Source organism: Globicephala melas, chromosome 16 (assembly GCF_963455315.2).
Source record: "Globicephala melas chromosome 16, mGloMel1.2, whole genome shotgun sequence".
Classification (NCBI taxonomy): domain Eukaryota; kingdom Metazoa; phylum Chordata; class Mammalia; order Artiodactyla; family Delphinidae; genus Globicephala; species Globicephala melas.
The window spans coordinates 32,739,211-32,761,691 of NC_083329.1; the positions used below are offsets into that span (position 1 = coordinate 32,739,211).

General features: G+C 43.2%; 1 protein-coding gene across 3 annotated transcripts in view; it reads right to left on the reverse strand.

Moving 5' to 3' along the window:
• Positions 1-17,923: 17,923 nt before the first annotated feature.
• Positions 17,924-22,481, reverse strand: part of LGI1 (leucine rich glioma inactivated 1) — a 33,421-nt gene continuing 28,863 nt past the window's right edge. For all 3 annotated transcript variants that reach the window (XM_030865566.2, XM_030865568.2, XM_060286287.1), the window contains 3 exons: positions 21,716-21,885; positions 21,280-21,444; positions 17,924-19,114 (listed from right to left, as the gene is read on the reverse strand). In XM_030865566.2, coding sequence (XP_030721426.2) covers positions 18,279-19,114; positions 21,280-21,444; positions 21,716-21,885 — 1,171 coding nt within the window. In that variant the 3' untranslated portion in view covers positions 17,924-18,278. The remainder of the gene's footprint in view (positions 19,115-21,279; positions 21,445-21,715; positions 21,886-22,481) is intronic.

Here is a 22,481-nt window from a genome sequence, read left to right on the forward strand (position 1 = left end):
TAAATATGTTGTCCAGAAAGCTGAATAATAGAAGACTGAAATTTAAATAGGCGTGCTTCCTGTGAGAGAATGGATTGGGATGCCACAAAATCATTGATTACAAAACATGGTTCTGATGGGCCACAAACAGCAGAGGAAGCTTTTGGGTTACAGGATTATTTGTTGTGATCAGATCACTTTTCAGCATCAGGGGACAAGTAACACCAGGTTGGAGATACAGAGCAAGGAGGCAGGACTAGGCGGGGAGGCAGGTGGCAAGAACCTACAATCTGTGGGCAACTGGCCAGGAGCCAGGCTCCAATGAGGGAAAGGGCAAACTAAGAGATGGCACTGGAGGTCAGCTGGCAGGAGACACAGTGGGAGCCAACATTCATTGAGTTTGTGTCGGGCACAGTTTGGACCCTGAAAATACAGATAGAGAAGACTGATACAGTTCTTGCCTTCATGAAACTTACAGTCTAGAGCAGGGGTTGGCAAACTTTTTTGGGAAAGGGGCAGATAGTAAACATTTTAGGTTCTGTGGAGCCATGCAATCTCTGTCACAACCTCTCAGCTCTGCCACTGTAATACAAAAGCCATCTTAGATGACATTAAATGAATGGGAGTGGCTGAGTTCCAATAAAACTTAATTTACAAAAACAGATGGTGGCTGGATTTGGCCAGTGGGCCATCATTTTGCCAACTCCTGATCTGGGGGGGAAGACAGACATTAAACAAACACATCAATATGACTATTGGATTGTGATCACCGTCCAGAAGTAAATAAAGAGGGTGTTGTGGTAGTGAACTACTATAGGTGGCCCACTTTATATTTTAGCTTTTATCGAGGCACGACATCCATAGAGCAAAGCATACAAATCTGAAGGTATAATATAGAATATTCTTAGCACCCCAAAACTGCATTCTGAAGGATCAGAATGATTTATCCAACCAAAGATCTGGGCAGAGGGCAGCATTCCAGGCAGAAGGGAAAGCAAGTGCAAGATCCTGCAGCAGGAAAAGACCTGGCATTTTCCAGGAACAGAAAGTGCTTCCATGTGACTGGCCGGCAGTGAGCTTGGAAAAGAGTGAGATGTGTGGGTGGAGGAAAATCCTACAGACTTCACAGGCCATTGTGAACATTTTGTATTTTGTTCTCAATGTAATGAGAGAGCAGTGGAGGGTTTTAAATAGAACGGCATGAGCTGACTGAAGTTTTAAGATGATCTGTGAGCCAATTTCTTGTCTTACTTCTGGTCTTTTCTATAGTGGTGTTAGGTTAGGGCTGGGGGCTGGGACCTGCGGTGGGATGTGTGAGAAAAATCCATCAAAGAACACCAGGACCACTCACCATGTGCGGAACCACAGACATCGATCTCTTTTATGAAACATTTCTTTGAAATGTTACTGTTACAGGATTTTTTAAAAATAAATTTATTATTTATTTATCTATTTTTTTTTGGCTGCATTGGGCCTTCATTGCTGCACGTGGGCTTTCTCTAGTTGCGGCGAGCGGGGACTACTCTTCGTTGCGCTGTGTGGGCTTCTCATTACGGTGGCTTCACTTTTTGTGGAGCACAGGCTTCAGTAATTGTGGTGAGTGGGATCAGTAGTTGTGGCTCGCAGGCTCTAGAGCGCAGGCTCAGTAGTTGTTGTGAACGGGCTTAGTTGCTCCAATGCATGTAGGACCTTCCTGGACCAGGGCTCGAACCCGTGTCCCCTGCATTGGCAAGCAGATTCTTAACCACTGCGCCACCAGGGAAGCCCCATTACAGGATTTATTGACACCTGTCACTTAACTAGTCGACACCTTAAGAATTGTGTCCTAATCATAGACAAGGGCCTGAGAAAAGTGCAAGCAGGGAGCTCAGAGGTGGGGTCAACCAGCAGGTGTAGATCTGGCAGCTGCAAGAAAGGTAAGTAGTGAGGTCAGTTCAGAGGCTCACGGGTGAGGCTATATGGGGTGTTGTAATACACTATTAGCACCCAGGCAAAGACACTCTGAGTTTGTAGGAGCCGGAGAGGTTTGGTTTGATTGTGTGTGGCTTTGTTCTGATTTGATTTTTTGAAGACATATTGTGGGGACTGGTTAGGAAGTGTCCTGTGATGGTGAAGAGACAGAAGAGCAAGAAGGGGTGGAGTGTGGATAGGTAATTAGAGAGAAACTAACCATTTGGGGTTCATAGTTTCTCTTCCTCCCTTCCTTCCTTCCCTCCTTCCTTTTTTAAATACATGATGATGAGAGATCAAGAAGATATTTAATGAGTGGGAGCCACCCTCTTAGGGTTGTCAAACACACTAAAGTGTTAGGGAACAGAAACATACTAAAAGATTATTCGCCATTTATCTGACATTCAGAATTAACTGGGCATCCTGTATTTTTATTTGCTAAACCTAGCCATCCTGCACTGATGGCTTTGGTCTTGCTGCTTCAGCCTGAGGGAGCGGATCTTCCATAAGACAGCCACCACCAGGAGGCAGCCGGGTGCTGTGCTCAGGAGAGATGACACGTGGTCTCTGGGCTTCTAGGTAGATCTAGGTCTGTCTGCCTTCCTCTTCAACCCTCCCGGCACCCACCCCCGATTTAACCACAACTTTCCACTGTTCACTCCTAATCTTGCTTTGTTACAGTAGCTAAACTCCAAAGAAACATTTAAAACCCTGTCTAAACGTAAAAAGAACCCATGATATAACGTGCATCCTGCATTCTCAATTAATTGCAATCATAAATTAATTATTTCTTCCTTTAAAAACCTGAATTTAGCTTAAAAGACTCAGAGTTCCTGTCACTCACCCCTTTGACCTGGGTGTCTTCTCCCCTCCCTGCGTCCCCTCCTGCCCTCTATCTGCACTGGCTCTTTGCTCCCTCCCTCCCACCCCTTCCTGCCTCAGCTCGTCACCATGGTTACGTGGGGAGCTGTTTCTGTGGTGCCCTCTTCCATAGCCTGCTTGTGAGGTAATTTCCCCAGTGAATTCCAACTCTTCCTAGTTATCTCTGCCCTTATCCTCTTTCGATGAAAGAAAAAAAAAAAAAATCAGACAGAGAGGGAGATGGCAGGAGAAAGAACCCCAGCAGCTCAGATACCAACATTTTTTTCTATCTGTAACCAGGAGACTTTCTCCAGCTGATGTTACCTCTTCTTTCCGTTTTCCTTCTTTAGCAGGAAAAGCCACTCCTGATCCTATGCCTCATACTCTGGTGTAAAACCTAGTGCATATTTAACACTTAGTTAACTAAGCGCCTTTGGGCCTTGTGGCTGTTTTCCTCTTTAAATGCCTTCAGTTCTGGAAGCTAGAAGGGTCCCTTTAGGACAGAAAAAGGAACTGAACCAAGAACACCAGCTCTGTCATGTGAGGGAGACATGAAGGTAGGAAACATCAGCCCAGGCCACAGTGAGAGGGTTTTTTTTTTTTTTAATTAATTTATTTAATTTATTTATTTTTGGCTGTGTTGGGTCTTCGTTGCTGCACGTGGGCTTTCTCTAGTTGAGGTGAGCGGGGGCTACTGTTTGTTGTGGTGTGCAGGCTTCTCATTGCAGTGGCTTCTCTCGTTGTGGAGCACGGGCTCTAGACGCACAGGCTTCAGTAGCTGTGACATGTGGGCTCAGTAGTTGTGGCTGGCGGGCTCTAGAGCGCAGGCTCAGTAGTTGTGGCACACAGGCTTAGTTGCTCCGTGGCACATGGGATCTTCCCGGACCAGGGCTCGAACACGTGTGCCCTGCATTGGCAGGCGGATTCTTAACCACTTGCGCCACCAGGGAAGCCCACAGTGAGAGGTTTTAAAGGGCAGCCGGAGGCAAGTAACGAGACATTAAAGCCAAAGGCCTCCAGAAAAAGAAACTTTCGAAGCAAGATGGAGTGGAAATGTCTCCAACAGCTTTAAAGCAGCAAAAATGATTCCAGAAAGCTTTAGGTGTGATACCAAGGAAGGGAAGATCAGAAATAGCAGGGTTTTGATAATTATTTGTCTTCCGGTTTGCTTGGTTGGGGGTAACTTGAGATCCTGTGTGTTGGGTACTTTTCCGTGTTCCTCATGAGGTTCAGAATAACCTATTTGGATTATGCAAATGCTCATTCAAAGGAAGAGGCAGAATTATGTTAGTTTCTCCTGTAATTCTATTGAAACTATGATTTATAGGGCCCATTCTCAAGGAAGACTTGTTTCAAATGAACACAGGCAAGCAACTTTTTTTTTTTTCGGTACGTGGGCTTCTCACTGTTGTGGCCTCTCCCGTTGTGGAGCACAGGCTCTGGACGCGCAGGCTCAGCAGCCATGGCTCACGGGCCTAGCCGCTCCGCGGCATGTGGGATCTTCCCAGACCGGGGCACGAACGCGTGTCCCCTGCACCAGCCGGCGGACTCTCAATCACTGCGCCACCAGGGAAGCCCAACATTTTTTTTTAATGTCACAAAAGGGCTGTAACCCACAGAAACACTTCATAGAATCCCCATGTTTTCTCCCACCCACTTCCCTTACACAGCTGCTTCTGGGTCCCTCCCTTCCAAAACCCAAATCCGAACACCCTCCTTCAGCCTAATCTGTGAGTTTCTTTGTGTTATTCTCCTCCCAGTGCTGATTCAGGAGAGACCCCAAAATAGGACTCTGGGAGGACTTGGGGAGAGGAAGAAATTGAGTAGAAGAAGGCATAATTTTCTTTACCTTTAGAGCCAGGAGAAGGGCTGGGAATACATTGACAGCAACAGTTGTGCCTAGTTAGACTAACATCTTTGATAACAAAGTGTTAACAGAATAATTTCCTTGGGCTTCCTTGGTGGCGCAGTGGTTGGGGGGTCCGCCTGCCTATGCAGGGGGCGCGGGTTCGTGCCCCGGTCTGGGGGGGGATCCTGCGTGCCGCAGAGCGGCTGGGCCCATGAGCCATGGCCGCTGAGCCTGCGCGTCCGGAGCCTGTGCTCCGCGGCTGGAGAGGCCACAGCAGTAAGAGGCCCGCTTACTGCAAAAAAATAAATAAATAAATAAAAATAATTTCCTTTACTGTCCTGACCCACTGGGACAGTCATCTCAACTAGCAATAACTCTGAGTGGTACTTGGTACTTCACCCTACACACACGGGGCTTGATTGGTCTTGCTGTATTTAAGGGCAGTAAAATTCAACTACACATAGTCATCTCTGGCTTAACCCAAGAAGAAAGGGAGGCAACCAAGCAGGCCCCCTCTGTGTGTACATGACCCTCACCATGCTCACCATCACCTGGGTGAGAAAACTCACCTTCTGGAGAAGAAGATAGAGGGCAGGAGGTCTATTGGGAAGATGTTATCTCTCTTTGTTGTGGAGGTGGTGGACATTGGTGACACAGGCAGAGCAACGGTTAGTCTGTTCAGACCTGCTGGGTAGGATGGGTGGTTGTTTCAGGCTGAATTTAATTAACTGCTTATATCTTGGCTGAGTCATTAGGAGTTTATGTTCTAGTCTTCAGCTTTGCATGATCCAAATTGCTGTTCTCATGGTTCCTCTTGGGATGACCAGGCTTTGGAGGATTAATCCAGTCTGTCAGGGGGCAGGCCAGTGTATTGATTTCAGGGGAGAACATTGCCTTGAAGATGGACAGATTTGGGGTGCTGCTTTCCCACTGAGAAATTCTGTTTACAATACTAAAGCAAGATGCTATTTAAATATTTTTCCTCAGTTGCAGATTCCTCCTCTGGCCTCTGCTGCCTTCCTTATCAGGCTGAAGCAGGACCTTGGCAAAGTTTATCCAGCAAAAATTTAATTATTATCCTAGTTCTTGAACCTTGGTAGCCCCTGGACTCTGTTCTTGGAATTTCCAGAACAGCCTCAGGAAAGGAAATCTCTTTCCCCAAACCTCCTTTCCCACTTTAGCTGCAACTTTTCTGGGGACCATCCTTCGTGGACTGGATCCCCTGGAGCTCAGATGTCCACAGTAGATGCCACACAGTCTCTGGGGCCACCTGCAAGGGCAGTCTGGTTCTGCTGCCCTCTCTGACCACAGTGGGCTTGTTCTGTCTGTTAACCATTGGGTCACATCCGCCTCCCCACCAAGGTTGCAATTCTTACCCTCCAACTCTCCTTCTTCATCTGTCCTTAACAGGTACCAGACCCTCTTATTATTAAGGAGCATGGCATGAAGCCATGTTGCGGCTTCCGGGTAGAGTTTATCTCACAAGCCCTGTGAATGGTTCTGGCACCCATCATAAAGAATAATGGGTTATTTCTGGGAAGGGCCCTGAAATATGACCAGAAAATGTCTGAGCTCATCAACTCTGCCCTGCCTCTCATTCAATTTGTTGTCAGACGGTAATATCTCTTGACCTTGCTCCCACATTTTGTGATAGTTCCTATTTGGGGGCCTCTGAACATGAGGCTACTCACTACAGCAGAGTAATATTATAATTGTTATTGTTATGCTTTATCTGCTACAGCATCCTTGAAGTGGTAGCTGAGCATTGCAGAAATTTCAAATATCAGCATCAGGTTGACCCTTTAAACAGAAAGCAAAGGGGAAAAGATTTAGAAAGATGCTGTTGGGGGTAAAATTGGGTATCCTAGAAATAAAGGAGCCTAGGTTTAGATACCCCAACATGCTGGGTTATTAGGGACCATTAATACAAGTCAAATTTTATTTTAGAGTGTAGACTTCTTCAGAGTCTTGAGCTGATCCTTCCCAGCATGCTAATGCAGGCTAGCAGTGCAGGATCTGGGAAGTACTTCTGGGAGGGTCCACCTACTACGTAGCCTTTTTTGTTTGCCATGGAAGAGCATTTTAGCAGATGTGTGTATTTAAAAATGGTCTGCACTCTTCCCCCACACCAGTGTAAATATTGTAAGCATGAACATCTGCCCCATATCATTGATGACTACAGGGCAAATTGGCCTTCGATTAGGAGGATGAGACAGCAAAATCCTCATCAAACCAATAGTGGCATCTCTAAGAGTTGGCTGGGGTCGGGCAGTAAGGGAGCTTAGTCCCCTTTAATCTCCATTTTTGGGAAAACTTTACTTTAAAAAGGTTACTCAAGTATTATATGAAAACAGTTTTTAAAAAATCGAATAAAGGAATTCCAATAAAAATAGTAGTAGCAGCCAGTGCATGCTTTGTTGGGGTTTTTTTCCCCTCTGATACAGTTACATAGTAATGTCCCAAGCAGTGGCTATTCCATCAATGCACACATCAGTATATGAAGATTATGATGACTTGGAATAGTGTTCTTAGTAGCATGAATAAGAAAGAAATCTTTATTATTTTAGGCAAGTAATATTTGAGCTCTACCAAAGGATTGCATGTACCCCAGCCTATCCTGACTGATACAATCAATGCAAGTACAGTGGTCAATCACTAAGGCTCTGATTTCAGACAGACCTAGATTTTTTTTTAAGTTACGAATTATATTTTATTAATTTTTTTATACAGCAGATTCTTATTAGTTATCCATTTTATACATATTAATGTCTACATGTCAATCCCAATCTCCCAATTCATCCCACCCCCCCACCACTTTCCCCCCTGGTGTCCATACATTTGTTCTCTACATCTGTGTCTCAATTTCTGCCCTGCAAACCAGTTCATCTGTAGACCTAGCTATTTTTTAATTGAAGTGTAGCTGATTTACAATAGTGCATTAGTTTCAGTTGTACAGCATAGTGATTCAGTACTTTTGTAGATTATATTCTGTTATAGGTTACTACAAGATAATGGGCATAATTCCCTGTGCTATACAGTATATCATTGTTCATTATCTATTTTATATACAGTAGTTTGTATCTGTTAATCCAATACCCCTCATTTGTCTCTCCCCACTTGCCTCTCCCCTTTGGTAACCACAAGTTTATTTTCGATGTCTGTGAAAGACAGACCTGGATTTGAATCCGGGCTCTGCTGTCTCCTAGCTGTATGCCTTAGGTAGACTTCTGAACCTCTCTCAACTTCAGTTCCTTCTCTAGAAAACACTGATAATAGGATTGTTGCAAGGCTTGGATGACTAAATACATGTAAAACATTCAGCACATGAGTAAGTGCTCAATAAGTGGTAGCTTTCAATGATTAACAGTGTTTTTAGCCTATTTAACATAAGTTCACAGGCAATATAAATACAGGAGGAATGTGTGTGAGCTGGCAGAGTTATTGCACTAGATGGAATACTGCCTTTTAGGAGATACAGAAAGGAGTAAGTTCTTCAAGCTTTGTGGTGAAAATAAGTGCACATATGACTATTTTGTGATAGTGGAGGGGAAGGGGCCTTTATTTTTGGTCTTTTAAAATAGTATCTCTGCTTGTTCACACTCCATTCAGAGAACAAGTCCTTTTTACTAAACCTTGATGAATTCTGTGCTAAAAATATTCCATTCCCATTTGGTGCAGTGAAATGTCATATCCATTAAACACCAACATACCAAATGCTGCATGCAGATCCTCAACCCAGCAAATCCAAGCTAACAGGAAGCTGTGATCATCCTCAGCTTATTCATACTGTACATCTCAGCAGATTATCCTGAAGGATTCTCTAAGGCTTAATTGTTATCTTAGAGCTATTTTAAATTATAAACATAAAGAACTCATGTACTACAACAAACTCATTTTTAAAGAAAGAAAATTGTGGCCCAGGGAATGAAAATGACTTCTCAAGGTCACAAAAATATAGAAGTGCTGGAACTGGGCCCAGATCTCCAAACTTCCAAGCTAAGTTTTTTTTCCCCATTATAACAGAGAGCTACAGAATTTTCAGAGCTGGAAAGACCTTCAGGATGACCTGATCCAGTTCCAATAAGTTATAGAGGAAATTGAGGCCAAAAGAAACTTAAATGTCTCACCCAGGGTAATACCTAAAGCTAGCACGTGCTAGAGTTTGGGGCCAACTTTTGTAACCATAGGCTTGGTGCTCTTGACATGCCACTGGTCAGTCCAATGTGGTTATTTAGAGTAGGGGACCCCAAGTCCCAGTTAGTGGACTGGGAATGAGCTATCAACATCAGAATCACCTAAGGGATGTTTAAAAATAAAAATTCCTGGATCCCAGCCTTTACAGGTTCAGTTTTAGTGGGTCTGAGGTGAGGGCCCCAGAATCTGTATAGTTAGTTTGCTTTCTAGGTGATTCTGGGGGACATCCAGATTGGGGAACCATTATTATTATTATTATTTTTACATCTTTATTGGAGTATAATTGCTTTACAATGGTGTGTTAGTTTCTGCTTTATAACAAAGTGAATCAGTTATACATATACATATGTTCCCATATCTCTTCCCTCTTGCGTCTCCCCCCATCCCACCCTCCCTATCCCACCCCTCCAGGCGGTCACAAAGCACCGAGCTGACCTCCCTGTGCTATGCGGCTGCTTCCCACTAGCTATCTACCTTACGTTTGGGAGTGTATATATGTCCATGCCTTTCTCTCGCTTTGTCACAGCTTACCCTTCCCCCTCCCCATATCCTCAAGTCTGGGGAACCATTATTAACAGAAGCCAGCACTTTATATTCTGTTCTCTGCTGAGACTGGCCGATGATAATTTCCAGATAATGACGAGATACCTATGGGAAAGCTTAGTCAGGGAAAGTCCTGGGCCATCAAGGAGCCTCTAAGATTTTAATCTGCAAAGCCAACCTCAAGGTAACTAGAGCAAGGAGAGAGCTGCCCTCGCCAGATGAAGATTGATCTGAAGTGGAAACACATCCAGGAGAAGAGAAAATGATCTAGGAACGCTTGGTCTCATCTCCTAGGCATGGGTGGCCACTAAATCAGAATTGGCAGCTTGACTTCACTTGGGAAAACATCCTTTTAAAATAAAGGTTATCCGTTTAAATATTTTAAAACAGAATATTTGAGAGAACACCATTTAAAAATGTATATAGAAATTGTACCAGTGAATCATCATGAATAATAAACAAAGATGGGAGGTTATGTTTTGTCAAGTTTCACAAGATAAGAGCTGGAAGGGCTCTTTGAAACCTTTTAGTGAAGGGATTCTAAACACATCTGAGGCCGTGGCTTCTCCTCTGGTTACCCTGTCTCTCTAAGTAGAGGATCTCAGTAGAGACCACACCTCTTGCTGATGACTGTTGTTGTTTTGCCTATGTGGCATCCTCTCCTCCTTTTTAACAGCACTCTAATTTTACTTTAGGGAATCACCCTTACCTCACTCTCATTCCACGTGGTTCTCATCCATGGGTTCCAGGGGTGGGCACATGTCCCAAGCTTAGCCAATCAGAGCACTCTATCCTTAGCCAAAACAATTACTTCAGGTGGGCACTCTGGCCATTGAGCATCATCCTCCAACCTGTGCTAAAACTATAGAGAAAGAGGTCTTGTTACTGAGCATGGCTAGACTGGCAAGAGGCAATGTCGGAGCTGCTGGTGGCTGTCTCTTCACCGTGAATGGAGAGACTGCCTTAGGAAGAAGTCAACATGGAGGAACATAGAGCCAAGAGTCAGAGAAAGACAGACTAATGAAAATATCACCTGAGTTTCTGGTCTAGGTTTTTCTGAAGCTAGATGCATTTTTATGTTGAAACTAGTTCAGTTGGATTTCAGCAACTGACAACCAAAAGAATCCTGACCACCGTGTCTCCTCAGGGATCAGAAGCTGGGGTAGAGAAATGGTCATGTGTATTTAGAAATACACCCACGGATAATTTTGATACACCCATTGAGAGTGGACAGAGTTTGGAGACAGGAAATGGGACTATGCTTTTCCTCACCACTATTAGTTGAGAATGACTTATGCTAATTGAGGAAGCTTGACCAAAGTCACATAGCCTCAATAGAGTAAACCCCTTCTGAACCTGATTCTGTCTTCTTTTAGAAAAAAAAAGAGAAACATTACACACTTAAAAAAAATAAGGGCACATATCACTACAAACCCATTCTATGTAATCATTATACACATTTTGCAGACAAGATTAACTTACCCAGGGTCACAGAACTAATAAGTGGCCACATTGAGATGCAAACCCAGGTCTGCTTGAGTCTAAAACATATTCTGTTAACCACTGTGTCTACTGCCCCAAAGAGAGAATTGACGTGGGCACCATCAGGATAGACCTACAGGCAAAAATGGGAAAACATGGGTCACATCTCACTTTTCCTATAGATCTTACTTTTGCCTGTTTTATTTTTTTGCATGCTGCCTTTTAGAAATAGCCCCAGTGGTGTGCAAATCCCTTAAGGGTAGGGACAATTTCTTGCTCATTTTTGTTTTGTTTCTGTTATTTATCATAGTGTTTTGCACATAGTAGGTGATCAATAAACATCTTCAATGAAATTGCGCTTGCTGTGTCCATAGGTGTAGGTATCTGATAGCCTGAGGCTACTAGGAACACTCTAGGTTCCTGAGTGGTATATCTGTCTATCTGGCAGTTTACAGAGTTTGGAAGTTTTAATATGTTTTGTCTTTAAGCACTTCAAAGCATGGTGTCACTGATGAATACTATCCAAATGAATCTTGACTTTGCTTCTTAACTGGCTATTTGACTTGGGCAAGTTACCTAGCTTTTCTAAGACTCAGCTCTCTCATCTGTAAAATAATACTATTATATAGAACTATAAAGGATAAAAATGATAATGCAGGTAAAGCACTTAGTATATTACTTGGCTCATAGTAAGTGCTCAATAAATGGCACCCATTATTATAATGCAATTAAAATATTAAAGAATATTTCCTAAATTAAAGGTAGAATTGTTAAACATGTGTGGGTAGACAAGGTCAGGGAAATAAAGGACAAAGGACAGTTGTCCTGAGATCTGGTACCATTAAGAGGACTGATTTCTGGGATACAGTTTTGCTGGGAATTATTGTTAAAAGCTTCATCTAGGCAAGATGCTTCCCCTTGGCATCTCTGAGTAGTGCTGATCATGGATGTGGATCCTTACCTGGGGATAAAAATTGTAAAGGGCATAGAATTTCCAGGAGTATCAAACTTCTCATCCTCAGGGTCTCCATGGATTAATTAAATCAGTTCCTAGCCTTCAGTTTTGTGGACTAGGTTTTAGGTAGATCGCAGTATGTGTTTTTAATGACTCTGGAAATAAATTATGTCTCTTTTACCTTCCATCTCACCCTGGTTACCCCTGGGGAGCAGGTGGGCCTATGCGGGCCTGCTCTTTTGGGGTAATCCATGACGAGGACTTTTTGTGGGACTGGAAATTTACCACAGGGAATAGGGAATGTGGCTGCTTCTCAGATATGTGAACATGAAGGCTGAAGCTGCTGGGCTTAAATCTATTTCATTCCCACCGACTTTGTGTTCTCTCTAAAAGTGGGACTGTTCTAGGAGATTGAGGGTGGGGTGGCATAGAATGATCATAGCTGCCTAAGAGACAGTCCTGACCCTCAGCGATGTGTAACCTGGTGGGAGAGATGGACATACCAACAACTAACCAAACGGCAAGGCAGAATGAATTGTGAGTCTCGCTCGTGGTAAAAGCAACGGGCTGAGAAAGCCAGAGAAAGGAGAAATCCTATCTAATTGGTTCAATGAGAAGGACTAAGATTTCAAAAGGTAAAAGAGTAAGGAAAGGGCATTATAGGTGGTTGCAGCAGCCTGGGCACGGAAGCATGTAAGTGCTTAGATAGGCAGGGATTGGCCAGTTGTGTGGGTAAGAGGTGGGTGGGTGAAGTGGAGGATGCTAGAGTGGGAGAAGAAGCTGGGTCAAATTTTGAACTCCACGTTCAGAACTTTATAGGGCCATTGTAGGTCTTCCTGGGCCTGTGGTTTCTGTGGATGCCCTGATGCCCTTGATAACAATCGTATGAAAATGCGTCTACATCCCGCATTAAGATTGACATATAACTGCAAGAGCTGAAATGAGTGAGTTGAGCTCTCATTGACTAGTTCAGTTTACCTATAGATGTGGTTCTAGGACCACTGCCAGTCCAGGAAGACTGTGGAATCCATTTGGGATGAGATAAGTCCAGAACTTGAGAGGCAGCGGTGAGAAACTCTTACAGCAATTTGACATTGCCACAATAACCAAGTGCGTGATTGTTTTTCTAGTAATTCATTTTTATTCTAATTTCCAAAAATATTGGTCCACAATATAAATGGAAATACGTTGGTCTAAAATACATTGGAGATTTTAAAATTTCCATGGTCCAAATTTTTTTTTAAACACTGGAAATATTTTTAGAAAGCTGAGAAGCTCTGAGCTAGTTGAAATAATACTACTTTTTAAAGAAATTTGTGGTCAGAGATGACAGAGGAGAGAGTTGGTGGATTTGAATGTAGAGCAATAGAAATTATACAGTTTGAATAGCAGAGAGAAAAGAGATTGAAATATCTAGTACTCACCACTGTATCTACCTTATAGTACATTGTGCCTAAGTGTTCTGACTTAGTTGAAGATAATTTTGTGGCAAATACAGAAAACCACACAAACTAACCTAAAACAAGACAAAATGTGTGTGTGTGTGTGTGTGTGTGTGTGTGTGTGTGATGGGTTGTTATAAGAAGGTTACAGAGGTATCTCAAGGAATTCAAGGACAGGGCGTGCCATTGGATATCGTGAGGGATGGAGTGGAAAATGAACAGTCACTAGGAATCAGGGCTGCTTCTCCCCGTCTCCTCTCTCCCACTCTTACTCCTCACTCTGGGATGGAGGCTGATCCTCATTCAGGAATAAAGGACTTATTTTCCCAGCTTCTGGGAGTACTAACAGAAGATGGGTCTCTACTGTCTGCCTTCTGTGGGGATTGCCTTGGCTGAAAAAACAGCCTCACCCAAGGCCATGCTTTCTTCCAGGGACAGCCCACCTCCAACGGAGCTATAAAGGTCTGATCCCCTTGCTCCAACTTGGGACAGCTGAGAAAGGACATCTCAGCTCTAGAGCTCCCTACAGGGTTGCTTTTATTAGAACTGCATCACAGTTCAGCTGCTTTCTTTGCCAAATTCTAATTCCTTCTCCCTTCCCAGTGTTGGTCTCAAAGGTACTACCTAATACACGTACATTAACTTCTCAGAGTCTGGTTCTCAGGTGACCCAAGCTGGGACACCATGCCTCCCAATCATCTTCCCACTCTCCCTCCTCCCTTCCTTTTTACTCTCCCGTTTCCCCTCCTTCCCTCTCCCTTTTCTTACCCCTTTTCTCTCTTCTTCCCTCCTTCTTTTTCCACTCCCTCCCTCTCTCTTGACTATGTAGTTTCTCACCCCTCCTTTCTGAGTGTCTGCTTCATTCTCTTCTCACCTTTCAGACCAGTTCCCTCTGCTCTTCTGGTTCATGGACCATCATGGCTGCTCCAAAGCAGAGTAGTGCCTCAGCCACCATCCTTGTAGCGTATGCTTTCGGTCACCCACCCAGGTGCCCTTTGCTAGGCTGGTGCACCCATCCTGCAGTGTGGGTGTTGGTTAATGACTGCTTACATTGGTACCCTTCTCTGCAGGATTACCCTTAGCCAATTGCAACCTTCTCAGCTGGAGATGCCTGAGAGGTTATGCCCCACATTCTTCGGTCACTGACTGTCAGATGAGGGATATAAATGTCCACATTCCTTGCTTCAAGGCAGGACACACTCTGTAGTACAATTCATGCTTTAGAGTTCCACATGGGGTCAGGCTGCAGCTGGACTTCTCCTGAAAGGACATCTTTGCTTGACATCTTCCCCTGCCCTATGTGCCTCTCTCTCCCTTACCTGAGAGCACTCCTTCAGTAAATTCCACTGCTTCGAGGGAACCAAATTTAAGATCATCACCTTACAAGTCTGGTGCCTGTGGCTAATTGGCCCAGACTCTGCTGTCCTAATTCCAGATATCCAGGAGGGAGAATGGATTGGCTTAGGCTGAGCCTAGCCCAGCTTCTGGATTGAGCACCTAGATGGAGAGTTCACTCCAGGTCCAATCATTTATGGCTGGAGAGCGGACAGAGTTGCATAGTATAGAGTAGATGAGGGTTACAGGGAGAGAGGGCAACTCTCAGAAAACACTGGTCAATTCCTGCAAAAGTGGACCCTACCATATGTCCTCCTTCTCAGTCTTTCTCGAATTTATTTTCTCGGTCAGCCTCTTCACTCCTCACCTCTCTCCCCATCTGCAATCCCAGGTTCCAATGGGAGGGTTTTGAAAGGTAGCACCATGTGATGGAGAAGGGACTGGGCCAAGTGTCAGGAGGCCTGGACCGTAGCTTACCTCACGAGCTTGCTTCACATCTCTGGGTCTCAGCTTCGAGGTAAATTAGACAGTTGGTTTGCTAACTTAAACAGCCAATGCTTCTATGAAAACAAACAGGGCAGAGTCTAGATCCACTATCTCTGCAGCCCTGAAGTCAGCAGAGTACCTGGCACAGAGTCGGAACATACTGAAAACAGGAGATAGCCTTTAAAAATGAAATGACAGGTACTTCCCTGGTGGCACAGTGGTTAAGAATCCGCCTGCCAATGCAGGGGACACGGATTCGAGCCCTGGGCCGGGAAGATCCCACATGCTGCCGAGCAACTAAGTCCACGCGCCACAACTACTGAGCCTGCGCTCTAGAGCCCGCGAGCCACAACTACCGAGCCCGCGTGCCACAACTACTGAAGCCCACGCACCTAGAGCCGGTGCTCCAAAACGTGAAGCCACCACAATGAGAAGCCCCTGCACCGCAAGGAAGAGTAGCCCCCGTGCGCCGCAACTAGAGAAAGCCCGAGCACAGCAATGAAGACTCAGTGCAGCCAAAAATAAATTCAAAAAAAAAAAAAAGAAATGATGGTGAATTATATTACAACAGTAAGGTAGAGCATGACCCCAAAGCATACAGTATTCTGAGTGTGGAGCCCATTAGTAAAAGCTAGCACTTGGTGAGTGCTAACTTGTGCCATTCTGTGTTAAGCACTTCCCATGCTATTCTTTGCATGATTACTGCTGCAGTATAACAAATCACCCCAAAACTTGGCCTTTTAAAACAACCATTTTATTATGCTCTTAGATTCTGTGGGTCAGGAATTTGGACAGGGCATCATAGGGATGGCTTGTCTCTGCTCCATGATTTCCGGATCCTCACTTGGGAAGATTTGATGGGCTGTGGTGACTTGAGAGCTGGGGGCTGAAATCACCTGGAGCCATCTTCACTCACAGGACTGGTGGTCGATGTGGCTGTTGGCTAGGACCTTATCTGGGGCTGTTGACCAAAGCTTGAGCTTCCTCAGAATGGTAGCCTCAGGCTAATAGGACTTTCTATGCAGCAGCTCAGGCCTCCCAAAGGGATTGTCCCAATTTCACAAGGCAGAAGCTTCATTGTTTTTATGACTTAGCTTCAAAAGTCAAACTGCATCATTTCCACCACGTTCTGTTGGTTACAAGGCCATCCAGATTGAAGGATAGGGGAATTAGGCATCACCTCTTGATGGGGTTGGGGGAAGTTCTCATAGAGCAAGTAGGCTGGGAGATATTGTTGTGGCCATATTTGTAAAATTCAATCCACCATGTGTGCATTGTTTCATTTAATCCTTCTGTTGTCCTTTGAGTAGGCATCATTGTACCTTTACAGATGAAGACACTGAGGCTCAGAGAGGTCATGTCACTTGCCTGTGGACAAAATCAGGACATTGCAGGGCTGGACTTAAACCCAGTCTGTACCAGGCAGGTGTTCTCCAACACATATGTGCTGCTTATAGGACAAGGGAGCAAAGAAAGTCAGACATTCAAAGGCCAGGTCTCCCTATGTGTAGGATTGGGAGCGGGTAAGTCGTCTTCTTGTCCCCCCATAACCCTGATGTCAGAGTTAGTATCTTCCCCATGTGGTAAAGGAGTCTGGTTTCTATGCATAACTCCCCAAGGTGTTGCTTCCCAGAGACTATGTAACTATTACGTGTACCTCTGATGCCTCAAATTCTCCAGGCATGTGCTGCCAGTGGAGTTGCTGTCTGTCCCACCTGCCCCCACACCCCTAGTCATTTGGCAAAAGATTCTGGGGAACAATAAGTTGGAGGAAGCTCTGATCCCCTCTGTGAAGGCAGTACACAGAACCACATCATGCCAAGAATATCTTCTCTGCCCTGATCCCCTTTTGAAATCATGTCTTCCCTTTAAGTTCAAACAAGGACCACTTCTTGCAGGAACTCATTGTGGATACTCCCCCGATACTTAAAATCAGAATGTTCAGGTGAAATTTGGCACTCACTGCTAACTGTAGTTTTTTGTGTCCTAACCCCCCATTAGTCTTCTAAGGCCCCACGGATCAAGGACTATGCCCTCCTCTTTCCTCAGTTTTCCTCCCCAAACCAGAGGAATGATACCCTGTTCTTAATAGGTACTCAGATCAGTATGACTGATTAGATCAAAGGGCCTCATGAAGTTTATTATTAAGTTTATAACAGGCGGACATGTGCATCTTCAAAAGTAGTTTTTAAGAGCCTGCTCTATCACAGGCATTGTGCCAAGTGCTAACATACCATGTGATCCAGGAGCAGGAATTTAGAAAATCAAATATGAGCCTCGTAGGCACTCTGCAGTATGTCAGTAATGTATCAGAACTGGTGTCTAGAAGTGAAGCATCCTTGATCATATTAAGAGGACTTCATATGGGATACATCTGAGACAAGTGCTGTAAGGTTACAATCTCTGTCAGCTGTCAGATGATTCCAGAGTCAAACATTTAGAAAGCCCTGGAACAGTCCTTTAAAAATCCAAAATCTTGACTTTGGCTTCTTCTCTAAGTTGTCTGAATGATGTTTTTAGCTGGAGCTATCAGATAGAAAAGGATGGGTCTAACTGTCAAATTAGCCTTCTTGTAATAGGCAAATTTCACTACCCTTCTTTCCATTTGTCACCATTTCACCTCAGAATGTTCCCCAAAGGCATGCCCTTTAGAAACACCTTTGAATGTTCAAACTCAACTGATCGTCCTATTAATAAATGATGAGTAATCAGTATCAGTGTTTATCTTCACTCATTATGCACACCATAAATTCTTGATCCAAATATAACCCTATTGTATAAAATTCCTTCCTCAACATACCATCACCAAGAATAAAATAACTCCTGTAAATAATCACCTTTGGGATATGAAAGAAAATGTAAACATTTTATTTGGCAGTTGTTTCTGAACACATGAATAAATAAATGGAAAAGTACATATTCATATTTCTTTTTGGAGTAACAGATACCATTAAACGCTTATTTACACATCTTCACTGCAAAGAACAGTTACACAATTCAATTTTGTCTTATAAAAGGTAACTTCCCACACCACTGGACTGGACAGGAAAGGGTGGAGATTACGGGTAGTGCTTGGTTCTAGCAGCCTCAGTGTTTGAAAGGCATTCATTTGCAAGTGTGATAAGAAGAGTCATCATGCATTGAGTTCATCCGGATCATGTACTGCAGAAAGTTTCTGATGGCAGCCACAGGATTTCATGTGTCATGCGCTTAAGTCAACTATGACATGTTTGTAAATCTGTGTGTTTCCCTTAAAACTGGAAGCAAAGAGAAAATTACGCTTATTAATGGACACATGCGTGAATGATCTTGGTGCCTGAACATTCAATTCCTGAAATTTTACAAATTTGGCTTTCTCTGCATCCCAGTTATACACTTGAGTAAAGGAATAATCACTTCCAAGAATTGCGTATTGATAGTTATTTATCTGAAGAGGCTGGAACACCATGGATCCTCGCGATGGCATCCTCTGAATATCCTGAAATGAGGAGCCTCCCCATTTCATTACTTTGGAATCACCAATGAATCTTGTCAAGCAAATGTACACGTCGCCTTTCACTGAGAAGTGCTTAACGGCATATACATCTTCCATGTTAGGGATGTCAGTTTGGTTAGTAAATAATTGTATTGCTTTGTTCCACTGATAAATTACAGGACGCTGGGAACTACTGGACAGGATTAAATGAGGCGTTCTGAGTGTCTGAGGTGTTCTGGCTATTTCTAGATATTCCACATCAGTATCCCTGTACCATGCATGTAAAGATTGATGGGAGTAGAATCCATTTCCGTTCCATTTATAAATGGTAGTAAAACCAGCTTTTGAACTGTCAGCAACAACAAAGTACCAGTTGTTTTCAATCTTGAATGTTTCAATGTCATTGGGTTTTCGGATTTTGAGAATTTCAATATCCTGGATTTTTATGAATTTATTTGCAAAACTGTCTCTCTTATAGATGTGAGAGCCGCCGAACAGCTGGGCCACAATAACATAGAGCTGAGTTTCAATGACTATAGGCTTGCACACTACAGTGGACGTGCCTGGAAAAGACAAATGAGAGATTAAGAGGATGGCCATCCTTTTTTGGAGCCTGTTAAGATGCACGCCGAAGCCATGCAACTGCCACCAAAATCATTTCCTTGGTTGATTAGGCAAAAGGCCAATTTCCTAATCAGGTCCAATGGCAGTGGGATCCCGAAATTCTGTGCCTTTGTACCTCATGGAGCCTTGTTATCAATAACTGAGTTGTCATGTCACATCCAACGTGTACTAGACGTTCAGGATACATAGCTACAGCCTGAGTTTTCTCCTCTCACTTTTTTTTTTTTTTTTGGCCAAGCCATGTGTGGATCTCAGTTCCCCAACCAGGGATTGAACCCGTGGCCACAGCAGTGACAGCACCAAGTCCTAACCACTGGACCGCCAGGGAACTCCCTCTCCTCTCGCTTCTTACAGAAAGAAAGCATTTGTTTCCCAGACATATCATGAGTTGGAAACTGCCATTTATTGAGCACCAACTATATGCTTTGCCAAATCATCTCATTAAATTTCCCAACAATCTTAAGAGATAAATATTATCACCCTCCCTTTTGCAGATGAGCAGACAGAAGCTCAGAGAGGTTCGGTGCTGCTAGGAGAAGGCAGAGTTGGGATTCAAACCCAAGGCTACCAGCGTCTCTACGCTTTTAACCCAACCTGGGGTGGGCAGTTAGCTGTACAAGGGCTTCCAGCTTGGCCAGCATTCCACAAGGTTCTAGAAAAACCTCACAAAGTTTTGAGCGGTAGTCTGGGCAGCCCACGGTTCTACCTGCAATTGGTTTGCTCTATGTATAAACTGCTTCTTGCTCTAGAATGTATAAACTCTTCTTGCTCTCTCCTGAGAAAGGAGAGAGATGCCACTTGTGAAGCTTTAGGTCACTGGTGGCAGAAAAGAAGGAAGAGAAATCCTTGAGAAAAGTGAAAGAGGGGTACAGTCATGGGCGAAGCTGATGAGATTTCTCCTTTGGGAAATCTCAGAAAACTACATGGGAGTCTGTCAGAAGCCTAGCTCAATATCCTTTGTTAAAGTTTAACATTTATCAGTAGATTCTGATCTCATCTCATAGAGGGAGCTTGGCTCTAGGAAATCCAAAGAGAGCCGGGCAAATCTGGTCCCAGGCTTTTTCTGACTGCAGCTCTAAGGGCTTTGAGGTAATAAGTTCCGGATCAACTCTTTCTATTAATTGGCTCCATCCATAGGCAAAATTATTCTAGTTGGGACCCTTTTCAAGGCTGTGTAATTCTGTGACCTTGGGAAAATCATTTCTCTGGGATTCAGTTTTCTCTTCTGTACAATGAGGGTTGGAACTAGATCAGAGATGGCCACTAGTTTTCAACCATATACCAATATTGATTGATTGATTGTGACTGCCTGGAGAACTGTGTTAAGAAGGATTCTGTCCTCTGCAAGAAAGAGCATCATGATAGATTAGCGATGTCTGTCTGGGGTGAGGGAGGGGATAATGACTGCATATATGACACATATTCATCATCCTAGACTAGATGATGCCATCTGAAAGTCTGCAAATATATGATTCATTTTTCATTTAAGTGCTCATCTAAAGATTCATTCAAAGCAATTGACAGACTGTACACATGTAAGAAGAACCTCACACAAAGGTAAGGTTTAGATTTCACAAAGCCCTGCTGCAATCCATTGGGAAACTGAGGGGAATTCAGGAGATTTCCCATGAACATTTTGCAGAAGTAATGCTTTTGCCGTAAAGTTTGAGACTCATTGATCTAAAATAACCTCCTTATTTTATAGTTAAAAAGAGGGGCCCAGTGAGGGTGAGTGGCTTGACCAGTTAGCTTGTGGCAGAACCTAGATTAGAACTCATAATTCTTAGTCCAGTACTTTTTCATTGAAGAAAAATAACCCACCTTTTATTGTATATTTACTAAGCTAGGTCCTATACTAAGTTTCTTGAACATATGCTCTCATTGTTTTATAACAACACTGAAAGTTAGGTATTATTATTCCCATTTTACAAGTGAGGAAATTAAGCTTTAGGGAACAATCCCAGGCACTCAGTAAATGGTAGATTTGGGATTCAAATGATTCTCAACCTGCCCAAAGAATTCCCTGATATCATTCATCTTTTCCTGTTGCCCTTGGCCCAAGTGGCTTAACTTTGCACTCAAAATACGATCAGGCTTTTCGTACCTGTAATGTTGTCATAATTCCGGAAGGTCTTTTCTACATGGTCCCATTCAAGGAAAATGCACTTTCCAGTGAAAGGCTGAGCGATGACTACATACTCATCGTTCATGTAAGAAAAAGTGTCTATGGACAGTGATTGAAAAGGCAGGTCTTGAAACTTTGCAAACTCTGCAAAAATTGAAAATGATGATGAGTAACTGTGCTGATGCCTCATTCCTTGGCTAGATCTCAAATGTCCACAAGAAATATATTTATTCTAGAGAAACAGTGAAATGACAATTTTACTTTGCTTTTAAACACGTGAATTTTAACGGTTCATAATATTTTTAAATTGCTCAGTTGGTTTTTAATATATATATTTAAAGAATCAGTTCCTGCATATGTAAAAAATTAGCCCTTATTTTAATTTTATGAGGTGGAATCATTTGGAATACATTACCTGTAATGATGCAATCAAAATCCTTGGAGGAGAGACTATTGATTTTGCGCTTCTTGTATTCTGGAGGGCCTTCACAGTAGATGTCTTCAACAGTTGCGTTGGTGTGGCCTAGCCATTCCACCAGCCACTTCAGTTTACAGTCACAATTAAATGAATTACCTCTCAGGTCCCTGAAAGACAAACTTCAGCTGCTTTTGATATACGAGGGCCCTTCCTTCCCAGGCATGACTTTTACTTTAGCAATGAACATGTGCAGAATGACCTCACCTGGCTTTATATAATGTCTCATAATCTACCTTCAACCTGACTGACCATTCACTTTGGGCTCAGAGAATGACCACAGTGTGCCCTTGCAGGCCACCCTAGTCAATGGAACCTCATAACTTATTCCCTCTTGGATTCAAAGGTAGCTCAGTCTAGAGCTGTGCTCTCCATAGAAATACAATGTGAACCACATATGTAGTTAGAAGTTTTCTACAGACACATTAAAAAACTAAAAAGAAAGAAGTGAAATTATTTTCATAGCATATGTTATGTAACCCAATACATACAGAATTTTATCATTTTCACATATAGTCAATATTGAAATTACTAATGAGATATTTTACATTCTCTTTGTATACTAAGTCTTTGAAGTCTGATGTGTATTTTATACTTACAGTATATCTCAATTTGGAAAATAAAATTTCAGCAGAAATTCCTGATTTGTATTTAGAGTTAACAAAATTTACAGTTGAAAAAAACAGATTTATACACCCAAGTTTTT